At 38.2% G+C, this 17,029-nt stretch overlaps 1 protein-coding gene across 3 annotated transcripts in view; it reads right to left on the bottom strand.

Moving 5' to 3' along the window:
* Positions 1-281: 281 nt before the first annotated feature.
* The window catches only part of LPP (LIM domain containing preferred translocation partner in lipoma), a 715,816-nt gene continuing 699,068 nt past the window's right edge, over positions 282-17,029 (bottom strand). For 2 of the 3 annotated variants that reach the window (XM_030822969.1, XM_030822971.1), the window contains 3 exons: positions 12,688-12,866; positions 6,301-6,421; positions 282-4,716 (listed from right to left, as the gene is read on the bottom strand). In XM_030822969.1, the coding sequence (XP_030678829.1) occupies positions 4,588-4,716; positions 6,301-6,421; positions 12,688-12,866 (429 nt within the window). In that variant the 3' untranslated portion in view covers positions 282-4,587. The remainder of the gene's footprint in view (positions 4,717-6,300; positions 6,422-12,687; positions 12,867-17,029) is intronic. The other variant, XM_030822968.1, reaches the window with a different exon arrangement.

Below are 17,029 nucleotides of genomic sequence, written 5' to 3'. Positions count from 1 at the left end.
GTCTGGACCACTATTAAGCAAATACAATGAAGACAATTAAAAAATATGCTGAATGGGTGGTAAAGAATCAAGTTGAAGTCTCTGTCTTCATTATCTGACTAAAACTGCTGTAAAATCAAATAAAAAACATTAACATCCATTATATCTCCTTCTGGCATAAAAATGTTTTACTCATTTAAAGACCTATGAGATACTTCCAAGACATGGAAAAATAAATACTACTAGAATATATTAAGATGAAAAGTTGACTTCTCTCTCTCTCTCTTGTTTCTTTCTTTTCTTTTCTTTTTTTTTTTTTTACTTTTTTACTTTTCGGTGAGTATATTTTTGAGATTTGGTGGTTATCATTTACATCATTGACTCTTCATTGGAATATTCATAGTAGTGTAAATAAATTCTTTGAAAATATGGCACAAGTATATGTTGTTTTCTGATTGTCTCCCAAGAGAGTGCACCAAACGAGCGATCCCAACAAATGGACTTGAGGCACATTTTGCAGAGGTATCTTTTACAGTTTGCTGGTTTCCCACAGATGGTTAAAGCAGGGGTATGGAACATGCTGTCATATTTCATTCATAACACACATGTACTATAGCTCTAGGCAACAGATGGACAATCGCTTGTTTGAGCTACAAATGTGAAATACTAAGGTAGAATAGCAATATTTCTAGAAATGTATATGAAAAAATAAAGCCTTTCCAAGCCAAGAGGAATGGTGAGAGGCTTTGAGGTTACATCAGTGTTTCCCTGATCTCCCTAGCAGCTGCCATAATTTCCCCAACACCCTTCAAAACTTGATAATGGAAGGATCAGGGGGCAGCCGACACAGATTTGACAAGAGAAGCCCAAACCATATCAAACAGAAATAACACTGTTATTCCTGGCTGGTTCACATTAATAGGATTTTTACTAACTATAAAAATGGTTGGAAGTTGTGTTTTCAGAGTCCTGTCTATATTCCACTAACTCTCTACTATAGCCCTACGGAAAAAGCCCTCTCTTTCTTCCTCTGTACCCAAATATAAAATACTTGTTTAAACGTAGAGTTTCATATCCTTTAAACCTCACCATAAACATCTCTGCAGAATCTTTCATAGGGAACAATGATAGTGTTGATAGGTCCACTCCCTTAATCAGCACATACCCAAAAAAGTAATTTCGATCAGAGAAGTTGCTCCTACAGAAATAACAATGTGTTAATGACAAGAAAAAGAACCCACATCTTTGAGCTGCAGAGATGCCAGCATCTAACAACCTGATGCCTTATGCTGGGACACATGATTTATTTTTGAGTCATTTATTTATTTATTTATTTATTTTTTAAACAAGCACATGCCACCATGTCTGGCTAATTTGGTTTTTATTTTATTTTTTGTAGAGACAAGGTCTCACTATGTTGCCCAGGCGGGTGTCAAACTCCTGGCCTCAGGCAATCCTCCTGTCTCAGCTACCCAAATTGCTGGGATTACAGGTGTGAGTCACCATACCTGGCCTTATTTTTGAGTTTTAAAGGCAAATTTCTTTGCCAGTGAGACTCCATGTTGAGTCAGTATGGTCTGGGGGATTGAAAAATTTAAGAAATCCTATTTTGATATGTTCTGCAGAGCCCATGATATAGTGGATTTTTTTCCTTTTCCATGTCTGTCTTGTTACACAGAATTACCAAATATTTATATTCTTGATACTTTTCAAAATCAGTATATTTCTACAAACTTTCTGTTATAGACTCTGGTTTTTCTACTATTTATGTATTTAAACCACAACAATTATGATATTATATCAGCAGACAGTATGATTATAATCATTAAAGTAATACAATCTTTTTCTCTCTGTTGCAGGCAAAATTTCATGCAACTAAAAAAGAGTGACTTGGCATTGTTTAAATCAAATGATTAACAGAAAAGACAGTAATGTAAATCATATATTTAAGAAACCCTAGAATAAAATATGGTAGGATCCTTTCCTTATTATACCTTGTGAAAGAAAAAAAAAACCCTCTAAATCTAAATATTTCTACATATGTATGAGTGCACATTCATTATTATAAAAGTATAAGTCTATCTTAAAAAGAGATTTACTTTAAAAACCTTTGGTAAGATACTCTGAGGTTATGTTATAAGAATGCATAATAAAGATTGTAAGGAAGCAGTATTCTGCTGACGATGCCACAGGGATGGGTCTGTGACAGCATTTTCTTACAGCCTTTCCTCTTGACATGTAAACATTCAGTTACACAAGGATTTAAATGTAATAAGCAAGTAGATTGTTACTGCATTTTATAGTATAAATATTCAATAAATTCTTCTTCTTTTGGCAAAATTAATAATAATATGACCACTTTAAGAGATACAATCTATCCCTTAATAGATTGGACTCTTTGCTTTGTCCCAAAGACAATTTCCCCCAAAGTATTACATTAAAAAGTTACTAAGTCAAAATTCAAGCTGATTGCATTATCAGCCCTATTGTCAAATAGTCAGTGCTACTTGAGGTCATCAGCATGGTCTGGCCTTCAGTTTGGAAGACAGGAATTCAGAGACACAGTTGACACTGCCTCCCAAAACTCACATGTTGCCCCTAAATGAATCTCATCATATTTCACATTATGAGAAATACATGATCAAAGATAAGAGAAGTAGGGTAAGAAAAAGACAGTGGTCAAGGGAAGCTCTTAAAAGCTATAATTTTGGTGGTTCTAACACAAAACTGTTTAGTGACAAAAGCAAATGAGCCATACATTAACGACAAGCTATAGTGACCATCAGCTTAAGAATTTCTAGTCACAAAAAAAGAATCACTTTTATGATCATTCCTATTCAAGTAAAATAAATTTAACTGGAATTCCTGAGGAATAGTTTGCAATTCAAAACATGTATCCATGATTTTTTATTTCAGTTCTGATGTTAAAATTAAAAATTAAAAAAAAAAACACTAGAAATCTGAACATCACTTCACAATCATGAAAAAGATATCTGTGGAATAAGGAAAGGGTACATTGGAGGATATAATTATATTTGTTATATTTGGTGTCTTAAACTGGGTATTAGGTATATAGGAATTCATTATATTATTATTTATACCTTTTTGTAGACTTAAAATACTCCATAATTTAAAAGTATATATTTGTGGGAGATCTGAAGAAAGGTTTAAGAAAACTCAATCCAAAATCCTTAGTTTACAAAATGGCAACTTGCCATGACTAAGCTAGGTGTCTCTCTTTAAGTGAAACATGTTCGAACTTAATAAGTATGGCTTGGCAGTTGGCAAGCAAGTGTTTCACTGGCTAATAAAAGTTTGAATAAAGATTCTAGGCAGAGATTCTGCATATTTTTAGCTCATAAAGACAATTTTTTTTTCAGTGATTGTCTTTGAAAGTGTGGTGTAAATGTCACATTGATGATATGAAAATATCTCCTGCAATATGTAATTTCAGTTGCAGAAGGATTATGAGAATAATGAAACTGTGGTTTCACAATCTTTTCAAGCTTTCTACTCTTTTGAAAGTAAACCAAACAAAACTGCACAATTTTATTTTGTATGCTCTGATTTGCAATTGTCAGGCAAAATGGACCTGGTCCTAAAAAAGAAAAAGAAGAGAATTTGAATTGTTTTTTCACAGCTTTCATCCTCTAGAGAAAAACGCAATTTTGATAGTTGTGTTGGATATTAGAATAAACATGACAATATTTCTAAGATGAAAAGTGGGCCAGTATTGAAAATGTTATATTCTAGAACAAATCAAGTTTGTCTGTATTACAATGTTCAGGTAGTGTGGAAAACAAAAATCTTAAGGTAATATTGTGGGACAATAATGTTTTTTTTAAACATAACCCCAAAATGCCTTTTCTAGCATATCCCACCTGTAATTTCTTCAGAAAAATATTGAAGTTTGGTTGTCTGTCACTACTTATTAGCTATGGGCTGATAACGCTTTACCAATTAGCCTTGATCACTGGTCACTATAGATTCTGAATTCTGATGGTTGCAAATTAAATTTGGGCTTGTTCTAACTTATGTAATTTACAGCTTAAATTATTTACAGCCTAACAAAAAAAAATTGTGCATTTCCCTCCCCAAGGACATGAGTAGTGTAAAGCAAGAGAAAAATATACTCTTCAATACATGGGAAAAGAATGGCTACTCTTTACAGTCACAGGCAAAACGGAAATGATAGGATGGAGATTTCAAGCCTAAAAGCACCTGTGAGTTGGCAGACTCACCCAGGAAAAACTATGTGACAGCAAATACCACACTAAAAAAAGCCATTCAACCAGATGAAAAGTGAGACAAACAGAGGGATTAAAAGTTACAGGAATGCAGAAGTGAATGGGATGGAGCATAATCTGTGCAAAAATGTGGAAGTCCTTGGGAACAAAGGCCCATCAAGATCCTACATGATTCAATGTGAAATGTGTATTTGGTAACAACTTTAAAAAAAAAAATCTCATAATTTCTGTGTTTCTAAGGCAAGGTTAATAGCAGATGAAGAACAGAGACTATCCTGTAGTTTGAGGGCCTTTCCTCTAGTATTTCTTATCTTTTTCTTGTGTTCGTTCTCCTCAGTGCCAGCTGAATAGGTGACTGAATCTAAAGGTCAGTGCTCGCCTTGGCGGTCAACACCCTGATGCGGGCAGAGTTGCAGGTCTTGCAGAGGATGTGCCCATCCAAAGGGTAGCAGCCTTGGTTATCTCCTTCAGACAGGAGACCACCGCAATCCTAGAACAGTAAAGACAGATGGAAACGATGTAAGTAAAAATGTTAAGTACATATGTGGAGAACAAATGATTGAGCTTTCTATTCAAGGCCTCCATAATGTGGCCACTTACTATCCTTCCTGCTTTACATTTTGCTAATCCCCTGTATCCTTTCTCCCCCTATATAACATAGTATATCTTGAATGTAATTGAATTAAAGATTGGGGACATAAATATAAATGGACATAAATATAATCCTCCTAAGGTCACTTCATATGAAATACAGGTATAAGAAGAGAAGAGGCCACCTATCTTGGTTCCCATGTAGAAGTTTGCTGCCCCCACTCAAATAACAACAAGAGAAAATAAGAATGTCCCTAACCACCGATGCATTCTTACCCTTTACCATTAGTTTAAGGATCTCTCAAAATGCATGCACAGGTACAGGAATGGAATGTTTTGGCCATTTCTGGGCTAGAGCAAAGGTAGACTGATTTCTGCCAAGCAGTAGGGCCACCCGTGGGTTCTGTGTATTTACTTCAATTGTAGTAAGAAAATAAAATCCTAAAGTTTGTGGGGAGCAGTGGTTTGCTGTACTTTCTAAAGGAGACAGCATTGTGGAGAGCAAAGACTGCTAGTCCGGGGGTCAGGCCTCCTGAGCACCACCCACAGTTCTGCCACAGTCTGCCTCAATGCACACAGGCCGACTGCCACTCTGAAAATAACTTCTGCCTTTCTAAATAGCTGTTGAGAGGATCAAAGAAGATAATGGATCAAAAAAAAATGTAAAGAACTGCATAACTGTAAAGGAATATACTACCGTTGACAGCTCCTCTTAGGGTCCATTTTGAAAAGTGTTATGTAACAGTTAAATGCTGGCCCTTGTCTTTGGAGAAAATAGAAGTTTCTTTGGAAAATAAATACATAGTACTTCATCAAGAGGTGTGTGTTTGCTAACTTTAGTATAAACTCGCAAAGGCCACAACAGCTATGAACCTCGCCTCTGCTGTCTACCACGGTGGCAAGGAGGTCAATGGAATTCATGTCTTCATTTGACATAGAATGAAATTTAAGTTAACGGGGCATCCAGAACACAACAGCAGCAATGGTTATACTCTGCGGGAAGTTTGGCTTTACCAAAAAGAACATGCAGATATACTGCAGCTCTAGAGGCGTTCAGGAAACTGAGCAATTAGTAGTGCACGCTAACAAATAAATAAATCTCCATGACTCTGAACAAGAAGTTCTAACAAAAGCCTCAGAGTCAAAGTTAAAGATTCAATAACACCATTTCTCACTAATTTAGTATTTCGCAATTTATAATGTCCTTTAATATACGATTTTGTATTTCACTCTCACAGCCATATTTGGAGGAGTTAAGGACCTGAGTCCTTTCTTCTGGTGAGGAAGCAGACTGAGAGAGATAAAGTGACTTATTCAACAGCACGTGCTTGGAATACTAGTGTCAAATCTAAAACCCAAGTCCTACGAGTACAGGCACTAAGGCCGTTCTGAGATTTAGTAATTGCTACATCTACGTAAACCTAGCCCGAACGAGCCTGTCAATGCCTGCCACAGACTGGCAGGGCAGGAGTGTCAACCAGACCTCGCATCGGTAGCAGTGAACATGGAAATCTCGATCCAAAGCCACAATACGGACAGTCTCCTCCTGGCCCGGGGCTGGCATAATAGGCTCCTTGCACACAGAACATCGCGGGGCAAATTTCCTGAAAATGAAGAGAGAGCTCTGGTTAGATACCGCGCGTCGACACTGAGGTGGGACACAGAGGTAGAAGGAAAAGGTGGAAACGGAGAGTCAGGATACCTGCTTCCTCATCTGTAAGGTGAGGGAGTTAGACTCAGGGACTGTGGAGGTTCTTCCATCAATAGGTGGTAAATATTGTGATATTTGGCGAGATGAGAGAGTGAGCGTGTGAATTGCTTGGGCATGAAGAGCATCTAGCATCTCTTTCCTGCATGGTGTGTGATATGAAATTCACCTTTAGATAGATTCTGAACGCAAACCCTGTGCTTGGGACAGGCTCACTGGAGGAGAGCACAAAGTCCTGTCCAGCCCCTATTTGTTTCTGACTTTTGTTTCTAGACTTTTGTATGCACTCCTTAGGTCCTAGAAAAATATTCCGAGGTTGGTATCTTGGCCTTGTTCCCACCTTTTAGAGCTTCTTTCTTGGAAATTTGTCTTGACTTCTAGGAACTGACATAAGAAGACTCAAATACATAGTTTTTCAAAAGGGCAGAGGTTAGTGCATTTAAATATACATCACGCAAAACTTAAAATGGCCAAGTCTGCTTTTCCTACATTTTTTATTGTGTTAAACTTTTGCTTAAAAATTAAAAGTTAAAGAGCTGTCAAATTCTTTATTCTTTAAAGGATTTTAGCACTGTCAAAGGGTGAGTGTATACTAACACACATACACATACATATACATATGAATATGCATATGCATATGTTTTTGAGGCTGCTGGTAAATACTTTTAATACTTATTAATTTCTTAGTATTTCTTAATATGATCAATGGTACCTAACAATTTTTTTCTATGACAGATTAATTGGCTGAAAATATAAGCCATGTATCTATCTGTATCTTCTGGAAATTGGAGATGGTATTTGTGAAGGTATGAAATGACACATGATTTGAAATGGACATGGATAAGAATTGAAGAGAGTTAAAAAAAAGAAAAACAGACTGTGACTCAGTTTTTTTCATGGTACTGGTTTTAAGATAAATCATGTTAAAAATTTATCTATTTGTAGTGAGACTTAAAAAGAAATAATGATAGTAATCGAACACATTGCAGAACACGTTATGGTTGTCAAAGCATTTCTACATACATTATATTCTATATGTACATATTAATATTCCTGGCAGCACCCAAAAAGCATCTGTATGGCTGCAATCTAAATAAATATGAATTAAGCAGCAGATCAATTGATTGCTGTGAAAGAAAAGTTAAAAGGATCATGGTACCACTGCAGCAGTAATCAGAGTTGTTATAATTGGTATTTCATGCAAGAAGTTTATATTCAGTGGCAAAAAATTGCTTTGGACTACCAGATTATTTTTAAATCTGGGTCATCAGTGGTGAAATAAGTAGGCTTCTGGGATCAACTGCAAAATTTCCTTTCCCCAAACTCTGTGGGGGCAGAAGTATGTTTTCTTTATCCGTGTATCCGTAAACCTTCTCCAATTTCCTCAAATAGAATTATTTACTCCTCTAAGATAAGAATTCTGTCATTGAATTGATCCATTTTGGTAGTAATTATTTGGATATATTTATGGGGCACTAAATTCTAAGCTTCCACAAGATGGGACTTTGCTCCGTCTCTGAGTCTCCAGGAACAACCATTGTGACTGCTGCAGAAAAAAAAAAGTTGGGCTATATCTAATGAAATGAATCTGCCATATTTCTCTATAAAAAAAGATATTAGTTGGGCTTTATGTTCAATCTCAAGGTTCTTCCTCTTTGGGAAGACATAAACTGTATTCTTGCTGAGTAATGATTCTTTCCTACCAATTGGCCTCATTTCCATGATGAGAAAAACCAAAGTGAAGAGGCAGGAGGTGGTTCTCATAGTCCCCACAGTGTTCCTCTGATAGCAATTCGAGGAGGGCTCACAATCCCAGGTGGTCTATTTCAAGGCTTAGCTCACTGAGTGGACAATAATCATAAAAATAAATCTGATGAAAACACTTTTGATGATTAAAGCTACCATTTATTGAGTGCTTATTATATGCCAAGCCCTGTTAAGTGCTGTACACACTTGACATTATTTTCTACTGACAGCAATATTATGAGGAAGTATTTTTATCATTTCTACTTTACAGCCAACAGAGCCAAGGCTCAGAGAGGGATGATCTTGGTCATCTTGTATTCCGGCACATTTCTGGCAATCAACAAATGGATGCTGATTAAATACATAAATGAATGAGGGTAATATTGCTGATAAGAAAGCACAGATAGGGGAATAAAGCCTCCAAACACACAAAGAGTCAGTTAAAGAAATCTGCTTTTTCTGGGTTTTCTCACTGGGAATACAAGAATAAGCAAGGACTTCCAGTACAGACCTGAGAAGGAGTTCTATATATTTCTGCAGCATTTCTATTAATTTATATATACAAATCCTTATTGCAAAAATGATATAAGATGATTATTGTTAAGTTTTATATATATATATATACACACAAACACACATATGTATATACACACACACACATATGTATATACACACACACACATATGTATATTTCTATACCAGTCAGACTGTGGTAAGTGCTATCTACAGCAGACTTATAAAACTCTATAAAACACAGAGATTAAGATGTAAATCCAAACATGAGAGAAGGGAGGGGTGGAGATCAGAGAAGTTTTCTTCCAGGAAATGGTAATTGACTTGGGCCTTTAAAGATAACCATTTAGGTGAAATGAGAAAATGTGTATGTGTGTGTTAGGGTGGGGGAGATAGTCTTCCAGAAGACTGCAGTGGTTGCAGAGGTCATCTGAAATGACATCTGTGAAAGATTGCATGTCCAGTACGCTGGAGGATATGAGTCGACATTGACCAAAGGTGGTTATGTAGAGGATGGTCCATTAACAAGGTCTCAAAAACGGTATTCCAGAACCTTGTTACACAAAGTGCAGGCCATGGGCACCTGGGAGCTTGACAGAAATCCAGAATCTTAGACCCCACTCCAGACCTGAATTAAAATCCAAAGTTTAACAAGATCCCTCTGTGGACTATAGGCACGTTAAAGGTTGGGAAGCACTGGTTTAAAATGCAGACTAAGGCTGGGTGCCGTGGCTCACGCCTGTAATCCCAGCACTTTGAGAGGCCTAGGCGGGTGGATCAACTGAGGTCAAGAGTTCAAGACCAGCCTGGCCAACATGGTGAAACCTCGTCTGTACTAAAAATCCAAAAATTAGCCGGGCGTGGTGGTGGGTGCCTGTAATCCAAGCTACTTGAGAGGCTGAGGCAGGAGAATTGCTTGAACATGGGAGGCGGAGGTTGCAGTGAGCTGAGATTTCACCACTGCACTCCAGCCTGGGCGACAAGAGTGAGACTCCATCTCAAAGTAAATAAATAAAATAAACAAATAAATAAATAAAAGACAGACTAAGCAGGTGAGATAAATCCCTTCTTATGGGTCTCCTGTATCTCAGGGTAATCTCTACTCCCAGGCTGCTCTAGTTACAGCAAAGCAAATCTCCCTGAACACAGAACCCTTTCCTAACTCTGTGCCTCTGCTTTTTGCCTGAGTTGTTCCCTCTGCCAGGAATCTCCTTGTTTCCCACTTAAAACACTCTTGACATTCTCCTTCCACAAAGCCTATTCTGACCACAGAGCCAGGTGATCTGACTTTGACAGCGGAAGCCCTTACCCGTGCCTGTCGCGTGGAGTTCAGCCCTTTCTCCCTGCACACTTTCTCTGCCCTCCTCCTGGCAAGCTCCTTGCTGACAGTGACTTCTCTATATATATCTGCACAATTTCTCTCCTTGTATCTCTCTCCTTCAGCATTTAATGCAGAAATTGGCACACAGAGGGTTCTTTATAAATGTGAGTTGAACTGAATTAACATGCATTTTCTAAAGGTCCACAAAAGGAGACCCATTCAAAAGGACCACAAACAAGGCCCCAAAAAATGTGTGGAGGAGGAATATCCCTTTGTCTGCCCTCTCTTTGGTCTTTCAGTGATTAGCCTATGCTGGACTTTTAGCTGCTTTGTATTCTAGTAATTTTAAGGCTTAGAAACAAGAGTTCCGTAAAACAGTTTCGATTTTCCTTTAGGAAATGGGGAAAGGATCAAAAAACTTCTCTCCCTACATACCTGCCAATCATGAAGACAACATTATTATTATTTTTAATTTATGTTTTAACATGCATTGGACTAGTGGGGAAGGTGAGCTGGGGGTTTTAATTTTTTTCCCCCTTTTAGTTGCTCAAGTCTGCTTTTTGGGAGCTTTCAGACCCGCAAACTTACGTCATCAGTCACCAGTCTCTAATTATGCTCCCTACCCCTAGACATGAAAGATAAATGGCATAGATATAAACTTACATTTGTCAAAATTGATTTCCTGTTTTAATTGAGGGTTGTAATGTATCAGTCTTTTCTAGCCACAGAAACATGTGTGCTCTGATTATAAGCATCAGTCTTTCTTGGATTAGGGTAAGTCTAAGAAAGGAGAGAGACAGTGACAGAACATACTCCCCATTGAGATCTTTTCACTTCCCTTAAATAGATGCAGGGATTTTTCAATGTGTAATTACAAGCTAAGAATATCAATAATGTGAAGTACAATTTATGCTGTGACTGCCCTTTAAAAGTGAGTCCTTCCTTGTCTAATTCAGGTTGCAAATTTCCGCCTCTGGGATTTTTTAATTCATTCAACCTCACGTCTTTTGGTGAGCTTTTCACTTTCTTTGCTACTTGGAAAGTGGTTAGGACATTCATTCTTAAAATATGAGTCTCAGGTCTCCAAACTCCTTGGTGTAAGTGCTTCCTGGCTGTTGACAATCAATACAGTGGTGAGAATTAACCCGGAAGACTTCACACTTGGAGGCCATAGAATGGATACCCAACCTGGTGAGCAATACAAGCTTCATCTCTTTGATAGCCTCAAAGGCTGTCTTCAAAGCCAATGCCCAGCAAACACATACAGAAACCTGAGTCCACCATTTACAGATCATATCTACAGGTTTAATACAGTTCTTAAAAATATAAAACAAGTGTTGGCTGGGCACAGTGGCTTATGCCTATAATCCCAGCTCTTTGGGAGGCTGAGGCAGGTGGATCACTTGAGGACAGGAGTTTGAGGCCAGCCTGGCCAACATGTTGAAACCCCATCTCTACTAAAAATACAAACATTAGCTGGGCATGGTGGTGCATGCCTGTAGTCTCAGCTCCTTGGAACGCTGAAGTAGGAGAATTGCTTGAGTTGGGAGGCAGAGGCTGCAGTGAGCTGAGATTGCACTACTGCACTCCAGCCTGGGCAACAGAGTGAGACTTTGTCTAAAAAATAATAATAATAATAATAATAACAATAATATACATGTATATAAATAAATATATTTTTATATATAAAATATAAAAATATATATATAAAACAAATGTTATCAACCAATTAACTAACAAACTGGCCAAATAAAAATAAGCAAAATACAAAACCGTATAAATTTCTTAATTTTCATAAAGACCTCAGCTGTAATACAGGAAAGAAGGACCTAAAAATGAGACAAATGAAGTAGTGAGGACAGATTATTTTGGGCCCATGAATAACTGGCCTTGATCTTGAGGCACCATTTTTTAATCCTCCTCAAAAGAACACACAATTTGCATTCATTAATTCTATTAGAAAATAACTTGAGAAAGAGAAGACTTGGGTGGAAGAAAAGGCTAGGGAATGGCGTCAATATGTAGACAATGGCATGAAACTGCCTCTGAATATGTGAGAGGCTTGCATTAGTAAAAGAAACTGAATGGTTCTGTGTCTGTCCACCATAACTCCCTATCAGTAGAGTGGCAGGGATGCAGAGATTAACTCTTGAGAAAACTCTGGGTCGTCACAGCTGAGAGAGCTTTAGAGAGGGTTTGGTCTAATGATCAAATTGAAGAGCTCAAATAAGTTGAGCAATTGCCAAATGTCACAAATTTTGTTCCTCTTTAGGCCAGGATCCTGTTTCTTTCTAATACATACACACTGTGGCTGAGCCAGCTTTTTCATCATTAGAGTTACCCAGAGATGCAATGGACAAGCTCTGGGGAAGCCTTGACACAGAGACCAGGCTGGATGACTGCATGGATTGTCTGATATTAATTCCTGCATTGGATGAGGGATCAATAAGCTCTTTTAAAGGCCTCACTAAATCCTGAAATTCTGTAGTTCTGAGACAGAAGAATGTATGCCCAGATGCCAGGCAGTAAGAGCAGACTCCAAAAGGACTGGCAGGGTGGTGACGAGAGAGTAGGTTGCCTACTTGTGGAAGTCCTCAATGCAGTGAATGAGCCCTCCAGCATCCACAGTGAATGGGATCCCATCCAGGCTGCGGTGGCACATCACGCAGGTGAAACAGTGAGGATGATAGGCCTTCCCGGTGGCTCGGAGAATCCGCTCCATGATGGGCTTGGAACACACATTGCACTGCTCCAGAGTATTCTGGGGAAGGAAACAGAAACCACGTTAGACTGGGACAGAAGGGGGTCCATATTGCATGACAGGCATCTTTATAAAACAGATTGTCTCAGGTCCTTATCACACTACTCTAAGGAAGGCATTTATCACCATTTACAAACCACATCTACAGCTTTAATACAGTCCTTAAAAATATAAAACAAGTGTTATCGACTAATTAACTAACAAACTGGCCAAAGAAGTATGTTATAGAGAGAAGGAAACACAATTAGATGGGTCAAGTGGCTTTTCTAGTATCATTCAGGTAGTAGGTGGCAAGTCCAGAACTCAACATGTGTTTTCTGACTTCTATCCTTATTCCTTTCCTTGTTTCCTATAGCAAGGGTGATGGCAAACTTTTCTCTAAAGTCCCATATAGTAAATATTTCTGGCTTTGTTGTAACAACTCAATTTTGCTATTATAGCTGGAAAGCAGTCATAGCATGTAAACACATGGGCATGCTTGTGTTCCAGTAATACTTTATTTACAAAAAAAACCAGACAATGGGCTGGATTTGACCCATGGGCATAGTTTGTTGACTCTTGAACTATTCCTCTCCGACTGAGGAATGCTTCACTATTACGTCTAAAACTTGATTCATTATCAAAGACATAGTGTGACCACGTGGACCATGGTGTGATCACTAAGACCCCTACTTTTTACAGAATAGTCTGTCAGATGACTGAGACAGAGCATGCTAGATGCAGAACCCAAATCAGAACTCAGCATAATCAATTAGGCTTCCGATCATTTAAAGCTTTGATTTACACACCATCTCCAAGTTTAGAGTTCGCAAACTCTTGATAGAAATGTTGAACGTACAAGGGAGCTGGTTTGAAAAAGTGAATTAAGAAACTCATTTATCTGGCCTTAAAAATATTCTAAGCTTTAAAAATATATAGCACCCCTTAAAAGAGACACCAGTTAGTGAGTCAGGTCTCAGAGAGATCGGCTGTTAACTTTCCATCCTCCCCTTTAATCCCATGCTCTTAGTAAACAACCACGTTTCACATGTAAAATGCTATATTCCAACTGAGGTATCTGGACTAACTCATTGAGTTTACAATCAGAATAAACCCGGGATGTGGATCTTATTAGAAAGATGAAGAACTGAATGGGATGTGGAAATTCAGGGGTAACTGCTCTTTTACCACGAGGATATATAAATGGCTATGAAGCAAGAAGTGTCTGTACATAGGTAACTAGTGTCCTTATGTCTAACCTATAGCAATGACCTATGACTTGGCTTCTTTGTTTGTATCTCTCTTCTTATAATACTCCCCTTGCCCCTGTCTCCAGTGACTTCCAGTTTTCTTTGCAAACACAGATGTGATCAAATACAAGTACCTTTCTGGATAACAAAATCTTAATGGCTTCACAATGTAAAAAGAGCTTATTCTTTACATGGTATCCAACCCCCCTTTATGCTTCTCATAACATCTCAGACCACTCACTCTTGTTCAAACCTATGTGAAACTCCCATACTTCTGTGCCTTGGCTAATGCCTAGATGTATCGCAATTTGCCATTTTGACTTTTCAAGGTACAGGCCAGAAGGCCATTCCCCAGTGAAGCCTTCCTCAATGGTACCACTTGGAATGAATTGCTTCTTTCTCTCCCATTCCTGAGCACTTTATTTGGTTTGCTTACAATACTTTAAGTGTGCACTTTATTTAAATTATTTGTGCATATGTCTATTTCCTCTAGCAGACTTTAATTTCATTAGGGGCAGAGACTATGTCTTAAGAATGTATTTCTCTGTCCTATAATGCACCCAGTATACTGTCTGAAATAGAAATAAGCCTGAGATGAATGTGTGCAAAAAGAATGAAGAAGGAATATTGTTTATATCCCACTCTGGCAGCACAGTGCTGGCCTGACTCCCTTAACTCTGGAATCCATCCCAAGATGAATTGGTAAATCCATCATCATCCTTCCCTCAAAGCTGTGGTTGCCTGAGGTTCTGAAATTGCTTCGTATGCCTCTGGTCACAGTCTAAACGCATGGAAACTATTAACCTATTTGTTTTTCCCATTTTGAAGTGGTGAAATTAAAATAGCAGAAGAGCACAGGGTAAGAGTTTGGAGATGATGATGGTTTGAAGAATGAGGGCCTGGTTCTTTTCTACCCTGACAATCTGAGCTAATGTGGCTGGAAATTGTCTTCCCAGGACTTATGTTTTGCTCCTTTGTGGGTTTTTACCTTTTTTTTTTTTTTTTTAGGCAGCCCTGTAATAGAGTTGAATAACCAGAAAATGTTTGACCAGAAAATGTTTTTGTTTGCACTGAGGCTTGGCTGCAAGATTCAGTTCATTTACTCAAAACTAGCAGCAATATAACAGGCTCAGTTCCTATGGAAAGACCTTGTGGTCTACAGATGCTGCATTCAAAGAACAGGTAATACAAACATTTCTGCAACAAAGGAAAAAAAGTATAAAATGTGATTAAAATCAGCCTATTGCAAAATGCCCCCAAATTGGAAAATAAAGGTTCCAAGAATGCAGTTGACTGGCATCCTAGGCTAGTGAATGATGTAGAAGGACATGTTATTCTTCTCCGGCCTGCGCCTTTTACTGCAATCTTCCCCTTTCAGTCTCCAGTGGGGCCTACTAGTAGCCTTCGAGAAAGGAAAAACTCAGTGTCAGGGAGGAGGGGGCTGGGAGTTCCCTTAGCCCAGGCTCTCATTCCACAGGTGAGCAGACAGACTTTGAGAATGGATCTGCTGGACCTAAGCTGTGGAGAGCATGAGACGCAGAGGTGGGACTGGTACCCCAGTTACCTGACTCCTAATAATGCAGAGAGGGAGCTAAGGAATTCATTATGTGGCCATGAAAAAGGAAAGTTGCTAGGTGAAGAATGTGAATTATCCTTCTGGCTTTGTCAAAATCTGCTGTATGACATTGGGTAAAGAATTTATTCCTTCGATCTCAGTTTTCTCATTTGAAAAATGATGATTAATTCAAACTCTGTAATTTTATTAATCTGTGATAAATCAGTATTAACAGCAACAGAAAAAGATGCATGTTTACATTATCAGAAATATACAAAAACAACTGGATAACCCCTTATCAGAGGTTTGAAAGGGGCATTCATTTGCTAGGAACCTGGACTATATTACCTTTACTATGCACCTCCACTGATAATTCTAGAAATTGCTAATGGTAAAATTATAAGCATCATAGAGGGATATTTTTGTGTTATAGATGATTATTTTAAAGCCAGACAAAAAGACGCATGCTTCATACAAATATTGGATTCATCGGAACCCATGACATGAGATGGTTGACAAATAAAACGGTTTTGGAAAAAAAAGAAAGTCTTTAAGCAAATAAGTGAAAGAGGGATGTCTCTAAATATGCCAATTCAAATCTCTTTCTTTCTTTCTTTCTTTCTTTCTTCTTTCTTTCTTTCTTTCTTTCTTTCCTTTCTTTCTTCTCCTTCCTTCCTTCCTTCCTTCCTTCCTTCCTTCCTTCCTTCCTTCTTTTTTTTTTTTTTTGTCTAGTAGGGTTGCCAGCATTGATAGCCAGGGATTTAAGAGAAAAGAGCACCTTCCAGCTTCACTAGCATGCTTTGTGACTGGACTCCTGATCCAGCTCCATCGCTGTCCCATGGACTCCTCCTCCCAGCTGCCACACTGAGCTTTCTGCCACATCTTTAATAAGCAACATTCTTTTACAAGCCCAGACTATCTTATACTCTACTTTGCTTAGAGAATGCCTACTCATTCTTCAAAGTGAAACTCAAATGTCACCTCTTCTGAAAAATCTTTCCTAAATCTTTTTCTGTTGTATTCCAAGAAAAGTAAGTAACTTCTTCCACTCCCATAGGATTGTATTATGCTTCCCCTATGACACTGAACACAATGTACTTGATTTAGTGGTTTATGTCAACCTCTATGACTAAACTGCAATCACTCCTCCCTCCTCCCATGAAGCCATAGTCTGAGGTTGTGTTTCCTAGGAAACAAGTTCTGAAACAGATTTGCACACAGTTAGTTATCAAGAAGTGTCCTTGCAATCAACACCTGTGGGAAAGTATAGGAAGTCCCTATACTTCTTATACTTCCTGTTCCTATTGTACACTCTATCTACAGTATCCACAATAGTAAGCATCCTTGCCCAGGGACTACAAAGTTCATGACACACAGTA

Source organism: Nomascus leucogenys, chromosome 11, assembly GCF_006542625.1.
Source record: "Nomascus leucogenys isolate Asia chromosome 11, Asia_NLE_v1, whole genome shotgun sequence".
In the NCBI taxonomy this organism is placed as follows: domain Eukaryota; kingdom Metazoa; phylum Chordata; class Mammalia; order Primates; family Hylobatidae; genus Nomascus; species Nomascus leucogenys.
The sequence above is the reverse complement of the archived record's forward strand: the minus strand, read 5'-3'. Positions and strand labels throughout refer to the sequence as shown.